General features: G+C 43.2%; 1 protein-coding gene across 3 annotated transcripts in view; it reads left to right on the top strand.

Annotated features, from left to right (window-relative positions):
- TASOR2 (transcription activation suppressor family member 2) overlaps nt 1–18,258 on the top strand; it is a 69,579-nt gene that overhangs the window by 6,917 nt on the left and 44,404 nt on the right. Inside the window, exons 2-4 of one of the 3 annotated variants that reach the window (XM_047754845.1) lie at nt 13,505–13,650; nt 13,928–14,023; nt 15,519–15,591. The exons of 1 other annotated variant lie outside the window; for it this stretch is intronic. In XM_047754845.1, coding sequence (XP_047610801.1) covers nt 13,505–13,650; nt 13,928–14,023; nt 15,519–15,591 — 315 coding nt within the window. Of the gene's footprint in view, nt 1–12,742; nt 13,651–13,927; nt 14,024–15,518; nt 15,592–18,258 lie in introns of those variants that run through there. One more of the 3 variants, XM_047754846.1, reaches the window with a different exon arrangement.

Genomic DNA, 18,258 nt, shown 5'->3' with positions numbered 1-18,258 from the left:
TTTTTTTTTAAAGGAAGGCAGTTTCTCTCCCATTGCATATACTAAAACCCAAAGTGAATTTGCAATTTTAAAGTCATTAATCTACATGATTCTTTATGAATTTAAGAAATTTGTGAGTTTTTTCCTGTATGTTTTCTATTTGTATGATTCCATGGGGCAGCGATTTTTTAAAGGAACTCCTGATTAGTTTTCCTCTAGCAAATGCAGGTATGGTCCAGGAAATGTTTTACTTGATTAAAACATGAGCCAAAAGTAAAGATGTTCTTGTATCAGGCCAAACACTTCGCCACAGCCGCCTTCAGTCTATATTTATATTTGGTGGGTTTGTTAGGGCTGCATGGCTTCGTGGGAAGAACAAGCACCCCCATCTGGACCCCAGGTGCTGGTATCAGCATCTCCTAGGAACACACAGAGTATCCAGAACTGTATTCAGGAGACCTTTTATTTTTGTAAAGTACACAGTAAAGCCCCGTGAAGCCGTAATCGGTGCGTTTACATAGACAAGAAGGGAGAGCTTTATAGCGGCCTTGAGTTAGAATAACTTGGGGTCACTGTAGTGAAAAGACGTGGGTTTCGGGTTAAGTCTGCGGTTTGCAATCCCGAATGGCAAGACCGTCGAGGAAAGTTTGGAGCCGTCCGTCGTTGCGAAATAACAATAAACCTGCCCGCCTGGGAGTCCTGGGAGACGGAAGCAGGGCGGAGGGCACTCTGCCTGCTTGTCCAGCCCTCTGCCCGGGCCGCGGCTCCCCGACCGCTCCACCCGGCCGCCGTGTGTGTGCGCGGGCCTCGCGGGCCGCTGCCCTCGTTGACTTTTAAAAGGCGCGCTCGCGCCGCCCGGGCCGCACTGGCTTGGCCGGCGGGCGCCGAGGGGCCGCCGGCCCAGGCACAGCCGCCACCTCCACCCCCACGCACCATGAGGTGAGGAGCGGGCTGGCGCCCACCCCCGCTGGGGCTCCCTGGCCGTGAGCTGCCGGCCCAGCGGAGCTGAGCGCGGGGTGCAGAGGAGGAGACGCGAGACCGGCCGGACTGGGTGTCCCGCCTGCAGGGCCTTTGCGGAGTCAAGCTTGGGTGGGGCCGCCCAGGTGGGTGGAGGACGGGGGTGGGGGGGGGGGTTCCTTGGTGCCTGAGGCTTTTCCAGCCTTTGCTCCCGGCTGAGCCTCGGACGCTGGGACTGTGGTGGCGGGAGAGCCCTCCGGAGCCAGCCCAGCCCAGCCACCGCCGGAGCGCTGGCTTCCCATCTTCGAGCCCCTCGCCTGCCCTACAGACGAAGGGTATTTTAGGTCGTGTTTTTAATTGTAAAGCAGTGACTCCAGATGGACTGCACTTCAGATAATAGTAAGGGGTACCTTGGTTTTTATTCTTTCTGTCCATGATTCTCTTAGAAGAAACTTAAACTTTTGACATGGCAGGCTTTTTAACATATTTTACAGATTTGTGGAAATCGTACGTGTCTCTTCTATAGTCTTAGTTTTTTTTTAATAGAGAAGCTTGCTTTTATGGGTCTTTTATTGTTTCAGCTTATGGGAAATGGTGTTTCCATTTGTTTTCTCTACCCTGTCTTCATTTTAAAAAAACGAATTTGCTACTACTTAAGGCAATGGGAGATTTTTTCCCCAAAGTATAAATAGCTTTGCTTCTCCCAAATTGTATTCATGCTTACATAAATTTTCAGATAATACATAAAGCTGTAAAAAATGAATCAACATTACATATACTTGACCCGCCCACAGATAACTTGGTGGAATATTGACTGTCTCTTGTGGTCCTGGGAGCTCTGCAGAATCCTCAGGGACTTCGTGAGCAAGACCCAGCATCTGTCTCTGAGAGCTGTACTGTCTGGTGGGGATGATGACACCCCCCCCCAGAAGTAGGTTGTCATAGGTGTTGTATGTTGCTTTGAGTGCCTTAAAGACAATACCTCCTTTAGGTGGGGTGATCAGAGAAGGTTTATCTGGGAGAATACTTCTAGATTTCCCTAAAAGAGGGAGCTAAGCCATGGGTAAAATGGGAGCGAGCACTCCAGTCAGAAGTACAGCAAGTGCAGAGGCTTGAAAGGAGCAAAAGAGCCTGAATGGAAAGACCAAGGCAGCTGGAGCGAAGTAGCCAGGGGCGGGCGCATCACCGTGAGGGGTAGGAAATGAGCCGTAGCCGGATTTCTCTTGGCCACAGCCGGGAGTGTGCGGAGTGTTCTCAGGGCACCAAGAAGCCGCTGCAGAGTTTAAGGAAAGAAGTGATCTGGAATAAGAGTTCATTCATTCGTTATATAAATGTTTCTTGAAGCCTTACTGTGTACCAGGCACTGTTCTTGGTACTGGGGATACCGGGTGGAAAAGAAAGAAATTCCCTCCATTCATGAAGCACATAATCTAGTGGTGGGAGGACAGTCAAATAAGAAAAATATCAGGTATTGATAAGCATTGATAAACAGAAGATGAGCACTGTTTAAAACAGGGTGTATGGGGAGTTCCCGTTGTGGCTCAGTGGTTAATGAATCCGACTAGGAACCATGAGGTTGTGGGTTCGATCCCTGGCCTTGCTCAGTGGGTTAAGGATCCAACATTGCCATGAGCTGTGGTGTAGCTTTCAGACACGGCTTGGATCTGGTGTTGCTGTGGCTCTGTCACGGGCTGGTAGCTGTAGCTCCTATTCGATCCCTAGCCTGGGAACCTCCATATGTTGTGGGTGCGTCCCTAAAAATGCAAAAACTAAAAGTAAATCAGGGTGTATGTTCTTAAGACTTTATAGATATATGTATACTGCTCTTTTGTAATCTGCTTTTCTTTCTCCCAAACAATTTATGGCAGGACATTTTTCCTGTGTTGCTAAATGAACAGCTTTTATTTGGCAGCATCAATTTGTTTTTTAGATTAAGCATGGCCAGAATACTATTACATAAATGAAAAAACACTGTACAGCAACAAAAACTTACATGTCATCTGTTGTGAAAGGATTATGAGGTAACTTCCTTTGGACAGTCTGATGTGTGGCTCTCCTACCTCATCCCACACTCAGCAGCCCCTCATGATAACTTTGACTTATTAATGTGGTTAGTCCATTTATGGACTAACCAGTTCTTAGAATGTATTCCTAGAATGTATCCTAATGATCTGTTATTATTTTAATGTCCTGATATCCCTCTTTACCAGTACATATGTTTTAGGATTCTAGTGTCAATATTCGTAAGAGATCTGTAGTTTCCTTTCTTATGTATTTTCTTTTCTTTCTTTTTTTTGGCTTTTAGGGCTGCACCTGCGGCTTGTGGAAGTTCCCAGGCTAGGAGTCAAATTGGAGCTGTAGCTGCCGGCCTACACCACACAGCCACAGCAATGCCGGATCCAAGCCACATCTGCAACCTACACCGCGGCTCATGGCAGTGCTGGATCCTTAACCAACTGAGCAAGGCCAGGGATTGAACCTGCATCCTCATGGATACTAGTTGGGTTTGTTACTGCTGAGCCACGATGAGAACCCCCTCTTGTGTATTTTCTTTGTCAAATTTTGTTTTTAACATTTGACTGCTTTATAAAAAAAAATTGGGAAGATTTGTTTTTCTGAGTTTTGGAACAGATTAAATTGCATAAGTATTCTTTCATTCAGTTATCAAATACATATAATGTGTGCCAGTCATTGGACTGATGCTGGGTAATCAGAGGTAAACAAAACAGACGTGCTTCCTGTCCTCATAGGGCTTGGTTTTTTAGGAAGTAGATATTACTGAGGTAATTATGAATATGTTATTATAAACCAAGGTCAATACTGCAAGAGAAAAGAACAGAGTGCTTTGAGAGACTATCATTGAAGATCTACTTTGACTGTACTTTTTATTATTTATTTGGGTAAATAATCAAATATTGATTTGGATGTGTAATTAGGTCTGTGGCAAGTACATACGTAAATAAAATGAAGTCTTCATGATTATAGAAGCGAAAATGAAAAATAATGGTAATAGTTGCCACCATGTTAGATGGTATGTTCTGCATTTTTGATCGAAGAAATCAAGGCTTAAATTAGGTAGACACTTGCAGTTGCGTTTGTGACATGTCCCTTTCTACACCCTCTGGAAATGCCATTAAGATGTTAGTGAAAGAGCAGAGGTACCAATCCACAAAGATCCAGAGCGCGAGAGAGGTGAAACCCGCATTTGGGAAACTAGGAAAAGGTGGTCAGGAGCTAACGGCTTCTCCGGATCAGAGAGTGCGGAAGGCCGTGCGCCCCCAAGAGAAGCGAGCCGGCCCCACGGCATCTGGAAGAGGCTCAGGATTTGGCGGTGCCGAGTACTTCTCAAGGCAGGACCGCAGATGGAGTAGGAACAGCGGGTCAGCTGATGGCTTGTATCACTTTGATAACCTGTATCCCTCTCACTCCGTGCACCTGTACCCTGGCAGAAGGCCCAAGGTCTACACTTCGGAGACGTGAGCTAGGCGGGCTCTTGACAGCTGCGCTAGGGGTGAAGCGCTGAATGCCAGTACGGGCTCAGCGAACGCCGGCACACTCCACGGTGAAAGCAGAGCTGTCCTCCTCTGCGTGGCTCCCCAAACCAGTAGTCAAGCTTATGCGGCTCCCCCAAACAAGATATGAAAGGACTCTCTTCTGGGGAAACTTCCAACCCGTGACAAACTATTTAGCAGATAAGGACTTCTCAAGGGGAATTATTCAGAAAGCAGGAACAGGCTAGATAATAAAGCTGAAGAACTTTCCTAAAAAATAGAATAGCCATACAAAAAAAAGAATAGCCACAATAATTAGAAAATAAGAGTGAGAGGGTAAGAAACAAAGGACCAGTCAAGAAGGTTCTTCATCTAATCCTGTGGTAGGACATTATCTGTGTCCCAGAACTGAAGGATGAGAGTATCTGGGTCGAAAGTCTAGTTGGTGCCCTGAACATGAAAAGGGGAGCACAGGACAAAACCGGCAGCCGGAGTGTGCAGTTCCAACAGGAACGAGACTAGATTCGTTCTTAATCTTTCTACTTTTAAAAGGAAGAGCTGGGAGTTCCCGTCGTGGCTCAGTGGAAACAAATCTGACTGGTATCCATGAGGACTCAGGTTCAATCCCTGGCCTCAGTCAGTAGGTTAAGGATGCAGTATTGCTGTGAGCTGTGGTGGAAGTCACAGACATCCTTGGATCCTGCATTGCTGTGACTGTGGTGTAGACTGGCAGCTACAGTTCTGATTTGACCTCTATTCTGGGAACTTCTAGAAGCCACAGGTGCGGCCCTAAAAACCAAATAAAGAAGAATTGGGGGGAGAGTGAAGCTTTCAAACTACATTTTGAACAAATTTAGGAGAAAAGACCCCTTATCTCCTATAGGTGCTATTGGGAAGCCGTGATGGGAAGTTCCAGCAGTTGTGAGAGAAAGGCAGAGCTGTGTGGAAGAGGCGCAGCTGGTCCGTCCCCGAAACTGAGAGCCCCGCCGTAAGTGAGCTTGCAGTACAGGGCTGAGATGGAACTGCTTTGCAGTACCTACTAAGAAAAGCAGAACGGGGTTGGAAGGTGCCTGCGCAGGCCAGAGATCTAGAAAGTGCTCATAAAATACTCCTAGAAGTGAGTGTGTGGCCTTTGGAAAGGAAGGATTGTGTTTCCTTGGTGGCAGGATTCTACAGGAGGAAACCAGAGCTGAAAGTAAAGACCCTCCTGAACCTGATTACACTTGCAGGTTAGAAGAGGAGTGGCAGGAAGTCCCTGTTGTGGCTCAGCGGTAATGAGCCCAACTAGTATCCACAAGGATGCAGGTTCGGTCCCCGGCCTCGCTCAGTGGGTTGAGGATCTGGCGTTTCTGTGAGCTGTGGTGTAGCCATTTTGAGTTTATTGTGGTGCATGGTGTGAGGGTGTGTTCTAGTTTCATTGATTTGCTTGCAGCTGTCCAAGTTTCCCAGCAATACTTGCTGAAAAGACTTTTTCCCATTTTATGTTCTTCCCTTGTCAAAGATTAATTGACCATAGGTGTCTGGGTTTATTTCTGGGGTTCTCTATTCTGTTCCACTGGTCTGTCTGTTTTGGTACCAGTACCACACTGACTTGATGACTGTGGCTTTGTAATACTGTCTGAGGTCTGGGAGAGTGATGCCTCCTGCTTGGTTTTTGTTCCTCAGGATTGCTTTGGCAATTCCGGGTCTTTTGTGGTTCCATATAAATTTTTGGATTGTTTGTTCTAGCTCTGTGAAAAATGTCATGGGTAATTTGATAGAGATTGCATTGAATCTGTAGATTGCTTTGGGTAGTATGGCCATTTTTACAATATTAATTTTTCCAATCCAGGAGCATGGAATGTCTTTCCATTTCTTTACATCCTCTTTAATTTCCTTGATTAATGTTTTATAGTTCTCAGCATGTGAAGTCTTTTACCTCCTTGGTCAGGTGTATTCCCAGGTATTTGGTTTTTTGGGGGACCATCTTATTTTTAAAAGCCATCCTTGGATGCAGGAGCAGAGAAGGGAACCCTTAAGCCTCTGCTCTGTGGTATCCCTATACTGGGCTTAAACACATCTTCAGCCCCTAAGGCTCAATAAGATGAAGGCAGGTAAGCTTCTGGTGTGGCATGGCAAGATCAGTGGTGGAACAGTTTCAGGGTGCTGGGGCACAGGTTCGATGCCTAGCCTGGCACAAGCGTTGCCACAGCTGTGGCGTAGGACGAAACTGCAACTGAGATCTGACCCCTAGCCTGGGAAAGCCATATGCCGCTGGGCTGCCAAAAAAAAAAAAAATGTGAAGACAAAAGAGTGCATCTTTTGTCCTTTTGTGAGAAAGCTGACCCGGAGTCCTCTCTGTAGACATCATCCACTCGCCAGTCTCACCCCGAGCAGAACTGAGTCACATGTTTATTCCTAAACAGTCGTTAACTAAAGAGAGTAGAATTACCGTAACGAGCTTAGAGTAACTAATATTCACTCAGCCCCCACTCCCACCTTCCCAAGCCACTCCTAAAACATGAGATCAGCCCAACGCCTCAACAGAGTTACGGTTTGGGAAGAGGGGAAAGGGGGCATGATTACTGGGAAGGCAGTCAACAACCTCATCACTCTAAGGTCTTAGAGCAAGTTAGTGGGGGGTGTGCACTAGAATTCTGGTCTCCCAATTTAATTCTCCCCTCCTGACATAAATAATGAATACCCTCACTAGTCCTGCTTTTTCCTGAAGAATCTTAAATATATCTACATAATTCTGCCTCAAGACCTTTTTTTTTTTTTTTTCTTTTCCCCCCCTTTTTTATTTTCTTTTTAGGGCCCCGGCCGCAGCATATGGAAGTTCCCAGGCTAGGGGTTAAATCGGAGCTGCAGCTGCTGGTCTACGCCACAGCAACACCAGATCTGAGCCATATCTGCAACCTACACCACAGCTCAAAGCAATGCTAGATCCTTAACCCACTGAGCAAGGCCCGGGATCAAACCTACTCCTCTTGGATCTAATCAGGTTCTTAACCCACTGAGCCACCATAGAAACTCCCTACCTCAAATCCTTTTTGAAAAAAGTTATAAAACTATATACATGCTAATTTTTTGTCAAGCATATTTAATTCCTCAAATAATGAACTGCATGCATTTCCTTATGTGTATCATGTTTCTCCTGCATTTGCTCTTGTTTCTATTGCTGTGAAAACACATACACTAGTGCTCTTCTTTGGCTTCCTTGTCATTTGAATATCTACTCAGATTTCAAATACCAGGGCCTCTCTGAAACATTTCTTGCCATGTCCCCTTCTCCGTGACATTGATTGTGTCATTGTGCACCCACTGTGTCATGTTCAGATTCTCCCACACGTTTACAGTGCAGATATCTTTACAGGTTTTTCTTCCTTTTCTCATTTAAGAGCTGTCATGATGTAGAGACTTTTTCTTACTCGTCGTGATAAAATCGGGCAGAGCATAGAGCAGGATACGAAATAGTCCCCACTAATAGTTCTGTTTAAGGAATGGGTGAATCACACACTTACTTATTTAGGGGTGGGGAGAGATTTTACTTAATTGTGTTCTATTTGATTTGTTATTTCCAACCAGTAGAATATGGGTGTGGTTCTGTAATCTCTTCAGTTTGAAAGACTGTTTTCCGCGAGGCGAACATGATTCCTCTAAAGCATAATTCATTTCTATGAAGAAAATTTTTTTTAGAAATGGAAGAGTTAAGGAAAAGCATTTCAAGTTTATGGGCGTTAGAGCAATTTTAGCCCTTAGCTCTGAAGACTTGTCAAAGGTAAACACTGTAGAACTCTGCATAATGCAAACTAGATGCTTAGTGAACGTTTATATAGTAGGTATGCCAGAAAAAGAACTATTCACTGTGTGATTCAATTTTTTCTTTTTCGTTTTAGCATTTATGACATTAACAGAGAACAGGACTATGGCAAGAATTCTGGGGGTATACTTGGTGACAGTGAACTAAGACCGCCTTCCCACCTGCCTTCTCTCTTAGAGAAGACCGAGACAGGGCTCATACCAGCCAAGAGTGGGTATCAGACTAAATGCTGTAAGTTCTTACGCATCCAGAGGAGAGCAGTACAACTTTTAAAATTTTAATTTAGATCATGTAAAGTGAAAGGACTTTTTTAAAATATATAATTTCTAGTAGCTCCAAATTTGTTATATTAGTCCAAAAGTGATAGGTGATTAAGTTTTCAAATTATTATCAGAAAAGTTATGTGTTCAAGGGAAATTATCACATTCCTTTATTTGTATTTCTTTGAAATTATGATTCCTTTTACTTGATTTTGAGTTGAGATTTTTTTGGAGATATTTTAAATAGTGGAAGTAAGACATGCTTACGTAGAAAAAAATCTCAATTGTAATATAGAAAAGATAAAAGTGTAAGTTTCCTTTTGTCCACTCCATAATTTCAGTAACCATTTCCATAACACTGTTAGCAGTTGGATTTCCCATCTTGCTGAGTCTTTTTCTGTACACTTAACAACATAATTTTTTTTTTTTTTGGTCTCTTTCTCAGGCCACACCCACGGCATATGGAGGTTCCCAGGCTAGGGGTCCAATCGGAGCTGTAGCTGCCAGCCTACACTACAGCCACAGCAATGCCAGATCCACGCTGCGTCTGTGACCCACACCACAGCTCAGGGCAACACCAGATCCCCAACTCACTGAGCGAGGCCAGGGATCGAACCCGCAACCTCATGGTTCCTAGTCGGACTCATTAATCAATAAGCCATGACGCGAACTCCAAAAACACAATTTTTTATGTACTTTTTTTTACCAAGATAATATTACATAATGCATATTATGTACTCAGTTGTATACAGTAGATCCCTTTGTATTTTAGTGTATACGGAGTTACTTTGTTTTTATTTAGTAGCCACAAAGTGTTTCCCTGTTGATGGCAGTGAGATAACCTCCAGTTTTGGGGGTCAGACATGCTGGGGCGTGGTACACCCCTGTCCAGACAGCTTCTGTACTTGTGCCAGTGTTTCTGAGGAACAGATCCCCAGAAATGGAGTGTTTATTTGGTATATGCCCTTTACGTTTTTGTTATTTCCTGCCAAATTGTGCTCTCAAAAAGTTGTATTTATCTTAAACTGACTCTCCTCTGATAACTTAAAGATAAGGAGTTCCTGCTGCGGTGAAGACATTTAAAGACTGAGGCACAGGTTCCATCCCTGCCTGGCGCAGGGTTAAGGATCTGGCGTTGCCGCAGCTGTGGCTTGGATTCAGTCCCTGTCCGGGGGAGCTTCCATATGCCTTGGGTATGGCCAAAAAGGAGGGGAGAAAAGCCAAGGTAGTGCCTTTTAGACTTGAGGGATGAAGGAATGGGCTCTGCCTTCAACAACTGTCAAATGGCCTGCTTAGAGCAGATAAAGTAGACAGGCATCGAGAGCGCTGACACACATGGGTTGCATTCTACCAATAAGGGCCTTGAAAGACAGATGCTGTTGGCTTCTGAGGGTTTCTGTCTTTGGTGAATGCCATTGCTTAATTCAGCAGCAAAGGCAGTCATGGAAGGCAGGGGTCGGGGGGGATGCAGGAGCAGCTAGCTTCTGATAGATTTACTGTGACACCTGAGTTGTTGGCATTTGTTTATCTCATTTGTTTTCAGACCAGATGCTTATAGAATAGAAAATTGGTGTGCAATTTTCTAATTTCTCTTATTAAAAGTTAAAGAGAGGGAGTTCCTGTTGTGGTGCAGTGGTAGCGAATCTGACTATTATCCATGAGGATGCGGGTTCGATCCCTGACCTCGCTCCGTGGAATAAGGATCCGGCGTTGCCGTGAGCTGTGGTGTAGGTCACAGATGCAGCTGGGATCTCATGTTGCTATGGCCGTGGCTCTGATTTGATCCCTAGCCTAGGAACTTCCATATGCTGCAGGTGTGGCCCTAAAAAGCAAATAATTTTTTAAAAACTAAAAAGAGAAGTGTTTAAAACCAGACAGTCAGTATTCCTGTAATGGATTTTGAGATGGGGAGGTTGGTACATGGGGCATTTGAGCAGAATCCAGTTGTTGTGTCACCTTGACCTAACTTTTAAGACCGAGTCCATAAATAGAGAACTGTGCCAAAGCCAGGTGCTTCTTGAAAGAGTATTGACTCAGTTTCCAGAGCCCTTTCAACTAAATTTAAATTTTCTCCTGTGCTCTCTCTCTATTGGTCACTTAAAAGCCTAAGGGACACTCTTTACAGACTTAATTTTCAAGTTACCTTCTTAAATGCTTTAGATTTCTTGGTGACATAGTCCCCTCTTCATTTTCTTAACATTCTGATCATCTTGAATGCTTAAATAAAGCATGCGTATTGCTTAGCAAGAAATGAAACTATCCATTTAGTGCTCATATTGTTTTGTAAACTTGTTAGCTTATGAAAGTGCGTTGTGTAGGAAGAGACAGTGTCAAATGATTTCTCAATGAAATTCTCATCTGTCTCCCTCATTATAGAGCAGGAAACTTGAGCTTTCTTGAGAGTATAATTGGGGTCGTTTATTATGAAGTCATGAGAGATTCAGAATTTACTGTGGTTTCCAACAGCTTCACTTTGGACATGCTTTTCTTTCTGCTAATTGTATTATTACTTTCATAATATATGGCTGTTTAGAGAGTGCTGACTTAATGAGGAATCATTTTTAACCATAAATAGTTTTAGAAATAAAAATATATTTAAGGACAAAGTAAATCATCTCTTGTTCCTCCTTGTTTAAGTCGTTACCTTTCCTTGTAGCTTTATTGGGAACAGTGTTCCCCCCCTGGTATAAAGTGTCCTCTGACTACATGTATTTGGGAAACCTGTTGTTAGGTTTTGGGCTTTTTAAAACTGCATTATTTCTCACAGTTTTCAGTTTATTATTGAGCATTGACACCCAAAATGGGGATAGATATATATATATAGTATTCGGTACTTCTGATCTGTATACTTAATATATATACTTAGAATCTGTGCCTGCCTATCAACATCTTGCAGCATTTAGGGAGGTTGATAATCATAGATTGTTCATTTCCAGTGTCTATGACAACTTTTATTTCTTTCACTTGTAAGCAACATCTTTCTCCAATATTGAGCCTCACAGTACATTTCAGGTTTTTTTGTTTTTGTTTTTGCTTTTTAGGGCTGCACCTGCAGCATATGCAAGTTCCCAGGCGAGGAGTCAAATCCGAGCTGCAGCTACCAGCCTAGGTCACAGCCATCCTAATGCCGGATCTGAGCCGAATCTGTGACTTGCATCACAGCTCCAGGCAACACAAGATCCTTAAGCCACTGCTCGAGGCCAGGGATTGAGCCCAAGTCCTCATGGATACTAGGAGGGTTCGTTACCATTGAGCCATAATGGGAACTCCTAGATCTTTTAATACTATACTGCCTTTTTAAATATTAAATACTGTTTCCAAAATTGTAGTTTTTAAATGAATTTCGATATGCATTTGAGCTAGCAATGCAGGTTTATTTGTAAAATAAATTCACAAATGCATAGGCTCCCCAGTTTGTTTTGAGTAATTAGCTAAATCAGTGTTTTGTTATTTGAGTCTCTTTAGAATATATTTTTTACAGCCCTGATGTACTGATATTGAAAGAAAGAAGGTAAAACTAAGGAAAAGTAAAATAGACTCAATGTAGATCAGATGTATGAACCTCAGAATATTCTTAAATGTGTCATCCTGTTTTCTTTCCTTCCTTGCTATTTATAAACTTTTATTTTTGATACTGGAAAGTTTTGTTTATTAAAAGCATTTTAAAATTATCTTGCTAATTGAAGTGTTAAGGCACTTTAGTCCAAAATAATTTTACCGAAATGTTTGCTTTCATTTCTGTAGCAGTCTAGGGTTTTTTATTCTGTTGTTCATAAATTAATTTTAATAAGCTTTTATTTTCTTTAGCTTTTGAACTTTAATGTAATTGGCAGTGCTCTGGTAAAAGTTGGAGGCCATTTCGATGTACTTACTTACACAGTAAGGCCCAAACCTCCAGTGCTGAGTAACTTACTCTACTGTTTATAAATAATGGGTTTGTCCCCTCCCCCAACCTTGTTAAAGAGAATGGAAGGAATGCAAATAGAAGGCAATAAACAAATCAAACGCTTAAATGGGAGTTCCTGTGGTGGCGCTAGGAACCATGAGGTTGCGGGTTCAGTCCCTGGCCTTGCTCAGTGGGTTAAGGATCTGGTATTGCCGTGAGCTATGGTGTAGGTTGCAGATGCGGCTCAGATCCCGCTTTGCTGTGGCTGTGGTGTAGGCAGGCGGCTACAGCTCTGATTCGACTCCCGAGCCTGGGAACCTCCATGTGCCGTGGGAGCGGCCCTAGAAAAGGCAAAAAGACAAAAAAAAAAAAAAAACCTCTTAAATGTTATGAGAATTCATTAGGCTCAGTTCCTGCTAAAGTGAGGACTCAAAAACTCAAAAGGCCCAAAGACTCAACAACGAGAATTAGCAGGTTGAGTTAGTAATTCTCACCTAGGAAGCATGCCTCTCCTGGGAGGAGGCACATGTCAGAATTTCTGGGATAGCTCGTGAGTATGGTGTGAAACAAGTACTTTCCAAAGAAGTAACCAAGTTGTATTTTTAATAAAACGGTGGTTTTATAATACAACCCATAAGAAGTGAAGTTCCGTAGACAAGTCCAGGCTGGAGAGGAAACCCCACGGTGACATGGCTCCTGGTGTGTCGGCCGAGTGTGCAGCAGTAGCCCCCCCCCCCCCCGGGGAAGCAGGCAGGCTGGCGGGGGCTTGGCGAGCAGAGGGAAGGGGAGGTGCCTCATAGGGCAGAGAGGTTCTGAGAAAACCCGGACGAGAGACGGTGGTCTGGGCGGCTGCTGACCACTGGCTCGACACCACCGTCGCGTCCGCTTTTACCCGCTGTGGTTGCAGCTCCCAGCTTTGAACCATAAGGCTCAGGTCTCATCCATGTAGGTGGTTTTCTTCCCCTGCGAGGTCCTTTGAGCTAGTGTCGCTGTGGTAGCCCCAGCACATGGTGAATGTCTCATCTGTGTCGGAAGGCGGTAGAGGAAGTGTTCCGTGATGACTAGGGCGCCGCTTTCCCATCCTTTGCTCATCTTAAACCGTTGCATTGTTTTTGTTTGTGTTTTACAGTTTTTGAGACAGTGTCCTTGTGTTCAGACTCTCTCTTCCAGAGGGCAGTTTCAATTCTCCATACTTCTTACTTGGATTCTGCATCTGAGCATGGTTTTCAGTACAGTCACGTGACTTTGGTGAAAAATGACATTTTCTTAAATGAGGTGAGGTGCTTGGTACACACTGTGTGTGTTTCATGTTTTAAAGAAGTAGACCCATCATTTTTGTATATATAAGCCTGGTTCTTTTTAGTTATCTCATTTTAGCTGAGATAAAAGATCCTTAGAAATAGTCACTGGAAAGATAATTATATATTCTAGGGAATTGAAAAATAATAAATTTCATTAGTCTTTTAGCTTGGGGAATTCAAACGATGCATTTTTAAAATTTAAAAGGCAGAATGACATGTTTATGGCATTTGATTATTTTCTCTTTATACAGTACAAAACTTTTTATCAAGAAAAAAAAGCAAGTGACTATACTCAGGAAGAACTTGAAGAAACTTGCGGGTTTCTGCTGTTTGAGACCGAAAATCAGGTAGGGGTTCAGCTGTAGAAAGTTAATCTGGGGATATTAATGTACCAAAATAATTATTTCATTAAACTTAAATATTGGTATTTTAATTCTGTAAAGTTCATCAGATGAGTAGCTGATCAGTCTTTTTTGTTACTTAGTTCGGTGGCAATGTAAATGACGGTGAAAGCTCGCAGTGAAAGAGGTTTGATTTCTACAACTTTTTACAGATTTTCTCTTATCTTAAATTCATTTATAATCTTGTGAGATTGGGATTAATACAGGTTTCTTAAGTATCAATAATGCCTTGTAGATGAATATAATCTGGTTCTTTGAAGCAAGAAAGTTACGTAGATAAGCGTTATATTAGTTAAGAGAGAGGCAACAGACATACCAGTTGGTGGTTGCAGAGTAGAAGGAATGAATGGATGGATCTTGGGGAAAAAAGAAAAAAGCCTTTTAATCAAGGGAATGGATATTTTTCCATTCCGGTTCATTGTTTACATACATATTTTCTATTTCTTGTGGGTGTTTCAAGTTTCAGTTACATGGTCTGGAGGATAGATGAACACCTTCAGCATTCGAGTTCCTTGGAATTACTTCCTGCCTGTCTTTGAAAGCTGAACTTACACATTGTTGCTTGTACCTAAATTGTGGGAGAAGGAAACAACTGCAGACGTGTCTCCGAAGACGTGTGTGTCTTCTGGAAACAGTTTTTATTTTATTTTATTTTTTTAATTTTTGCTTTTTAGGGCTGCACCTGCAGCATATGGAGGGTCCCAGGCTAGGGGTCCAATCTGAGCGGTAGCTGCCAGCCTACACCACAGCCACAGCCACGCAGAACCAGAGCCGCGTCTGCAACCTACACCACAGCTCACGGCAACACTGGATTCTCAACCCACTGAGCAAGGCCAGGGATCAAACCCACATCTTCATGGATCCTAGCTGGGTTTGTTGCTGCTGAGTCACGACAGGAACTCCTAGATACAGTTTTAACAGTGCTAGAGATCTATAATCCAACTTAAAGTAATTCAGTGATAATATTTTGGTTCATGATTTTTAAAGTTGAACAAGGGTAGATTTGCTAAAGAATAATTAACATTAGCATATAAAATTAAGATTATATAGTAATATCAGAGAGTTTATTTATCAATCATTTACTTCCAAATAAAGTATGTTGTGGATTCATAGTAAAAAAGGCATTTGGGGGCAACACATCTTCAGATTTAGTGACTGAGTCCCTAGCTGTAATTGAAAAAGAAATCGTCAGGAGAGGATTTGTCTGTGAGCTTGTTGAATTTGGTTTTTTGCTGGTGACACTTTTGTTAACAGAAATGGTAAAATTTCATGAAGAAGTCTGAACTGTTAATAGTAACTAAGACACAGTTGCCTTGCCTAAACTTGCTCTGAATACATACAGTGTACAGACTCTGTCTTAGAAAGCCTATAGATTATAGCATTATTTCATTGACTCTCCCAAGGACGATATGATAAGCAAAGTACGATCTTTTGTTTCAAGGCAAAGTTGGTATGTCAGCGTGGACTCTGTGTTGGCAGCAGTGCTCTCACCACTCTGGGTGACCCAGGGAAAGGTAGGTCTGTAAGAAAAAAGAACCTCTCTTACAAGGAGAAGTGGGATTTAGTTAGTTACAAAAGACACCTGTATTAAGAGCTAGTTTCATTAATGATAAATAATAACCTTTGGTGGAGTTCCCGTCGTGGCTCAGTGGTTAACGAATCCGACTAGGAACCTTGAGGTTGCGGGTTCGATCCCTGGCCTTGCTCAGTGGGTTAAGGATCTGGTATTGCCGTGAGCTGTGGTGTAGGTCACAGACGCGGCTCGGATCCCGTGTTGCTGTGGCTCTGGCGTAGGCCGGCGGCTACAGCTCCGATTGGACCCCTAGCCTGGGAACCTCCATATGCTGCAGGAGTGGCCCAAGAAATGGCAAAAAGTCAAAAATAATAATAATGATAATAACCTTTGGAATCAGAGCTTTAATCCTGTAAATGAGCTTTGAGTCTAAGGCTTAAGGTTTTCTAATAGGAGTTACTTTTTTTAAAAGGAAGGTTGGACTAGAAAAGATACTGAAGGTGTCTTTCAGTGCCAGGAAATGGGCGGGGTCCTCCAGGGCGAGGGAGCATCTCTTCTGAACTCTCATAATGGCCGTGGGAATGGAGAGTGGGTTCCACATGGCAACTGTGGAATGCGAGGAGTAAGAGAAAGGACACAGCCAACGTAAGGCTTTCCACTAACAAGGATGTTAGCGATAGAGGAGTAGGAAGCTGATGAGTTAAGAGAGAAAAGGTAATCTTACTAAGAGTGTGGATAAGCACGAATAATTTCTTTAAGCTTCACTTTTCTCATGTGTAAAATAGATGAAACTATCTTCTAGATTTGTTGTGAGGATTACGTGAGACTATGTAATGTGCTCGGCTTGGCGCTTCCACCTAGTAAGCTCTCAGTAAATGAACACGACGCTTTAGTGAGCTAAATTGTAGAAGTAATGAGATTGTCCCAAGTGTTTCTGGGAGCTCTCCTGCTGGTGGTGAAAGTAGTTGGAAAAGGGATTAGGACAGGATTTGGGGGCTCAAGGGGGCAGCGGGTAGGTATTAGTTGAAGCCAAAGGTATCGTTACATGGGGCAGCAAAGAACAGAACTTTTAGGTTGTTACGGGACCGAGGGATAGGGCCCTGGGGAGGGGACAGGAAGAGGGCGCCCCGTGGATGAAGAAGCAGGAAGTGGAGTTTCACGGAAAGCAGAAAGATGCGAGGAGGTGTGGCAGTGTCCGAGGCTAAAGAAGTTGGAGCTCAGGACTGAGAAAGATTATAGGGCTTCATGGCTAGATTCCTGCTGACTATTTTTTTAAATAACGGCTTTAGTGAGGTAAAATGCATGCACCATTCCGTTCACCCATTTAAAGCATAGAATTCTGTGTTTGCAGTGTATTCACAGAGTTGTGCAGCTGTCAGCACAGTCAATCTCAGACCATTTTCATCTGTCACTTGCTCTCCCCCCAGCCTAGGCAGCCACTGTGTTTTTGCCGCTGTGGATTGGCCTCTTCCTGGTCTTCCACATGAATGGAATCACGTGTCATCTTTTGTGACGCCTTTTACGTAGCTTCGTGTTTTTGAGGTTCATCCATGTTGTCAGCATGTGCTTCTCTCTTTGGCTGAATCGTATTCTGTTGTACCACATTTTCTTTATCCATTCAGCAGTTGATGGATAGTTGATTGTTTCTACTTTTTGGCTATAGTGAAATTGCTACTCTGAACACTCCTGTACAAGTCTTTTTTTTTTTTTTTTGTCTTTTTGCCATTTCTTGGGCTGCTCCCACGGCATATGGAGGTTCCCAGACTAGGGGTCGAATCGGAGCTGTAGCTGCCGGCCTACGCCAGAGCCACAGCAATGCAGGATCCGAGCCGCGTCTGCCACCTACACCACAGCTCACGGCAACGCCGGATCGTTAACCCACTGAGCAAGGGCAGGGACCGAACCCGCAACCTCACGGTTCCTAGTCGGATTCATTAACCACTGCGTCACGACGGGAACTCCTCCTGCACAAGTCTTTATGTGGACATGTGTTTTCATTTCTCTAGGAGTGGAATTGCTGGCTCAGGTGGTAACTCTGTGTAAAAGAAACATTTTTTAAACTTATATTCACCACTTCAGAGGACATGAAAGGGGATAAATTCATAACCCTGATGACCGTTTACATAAAGCCCTTTTTTCCTTCTCCCTGATTCTTTTTAATCCCCCTCTTTTCATTATGAAAAGTTCATAGAAAAAGTAGAGAGCATAATAGACCTATCACCTACATTTAACAGGTGATGTTTTGCATTAATCTTCATTTGTTTAAAAAAACTTTTTTTTTTTTTTTTTTTGAAAAATATGAACGTGAACTACAAGCAAATGCCTCAGCTTACATCTCCAAAACTTAAGGCCATTTTCCTGCATTGCTGCAGGCTCACGAGTTTATTGTTGATGTTCGAGAGGCTGGCTTCAGGGGTACAGTAGATGTTTGAAAGGTGGAGCAGAGGTTGGATTGTTCCTGACAAATACACATTCTTCTTAATCCCATGTAGTGGGGCTGATAATAAAGGCGCACCACGGCCTGTTGTGTAGTTTTTGGCTCAAATAGAAATGGACAGTTCTGCATCTAATAGGAGTCCTTTATATTAATCTAGTGTATCACTGTTTTAAAAGCTTGTCAATCCTTTGAACTCTTCCTGAGAACCCTGTAGTTTATGTGTTTATGACC

Source organism: Phacochoerus africanus, chromosome 12 (assembly GCF_016906955.1).
Source record: "Phacochoerus africanus isolate WHEZ1 chromosome 12, ROS_Pafr_v1, whole genome shotgun sequence".
NCBI classification, from domain to species: domain Eukaryota; kingdom Metazoa; phylum Chordata; class Mammalia; order Artiodactyla; family Suidae; genus Phacochoerus; species Phacochoerus africanus.
Note: the sequence above shows the minus strand (reverse complement) of the source record. Positions and strands in the feature narration are given on the sequence as shown.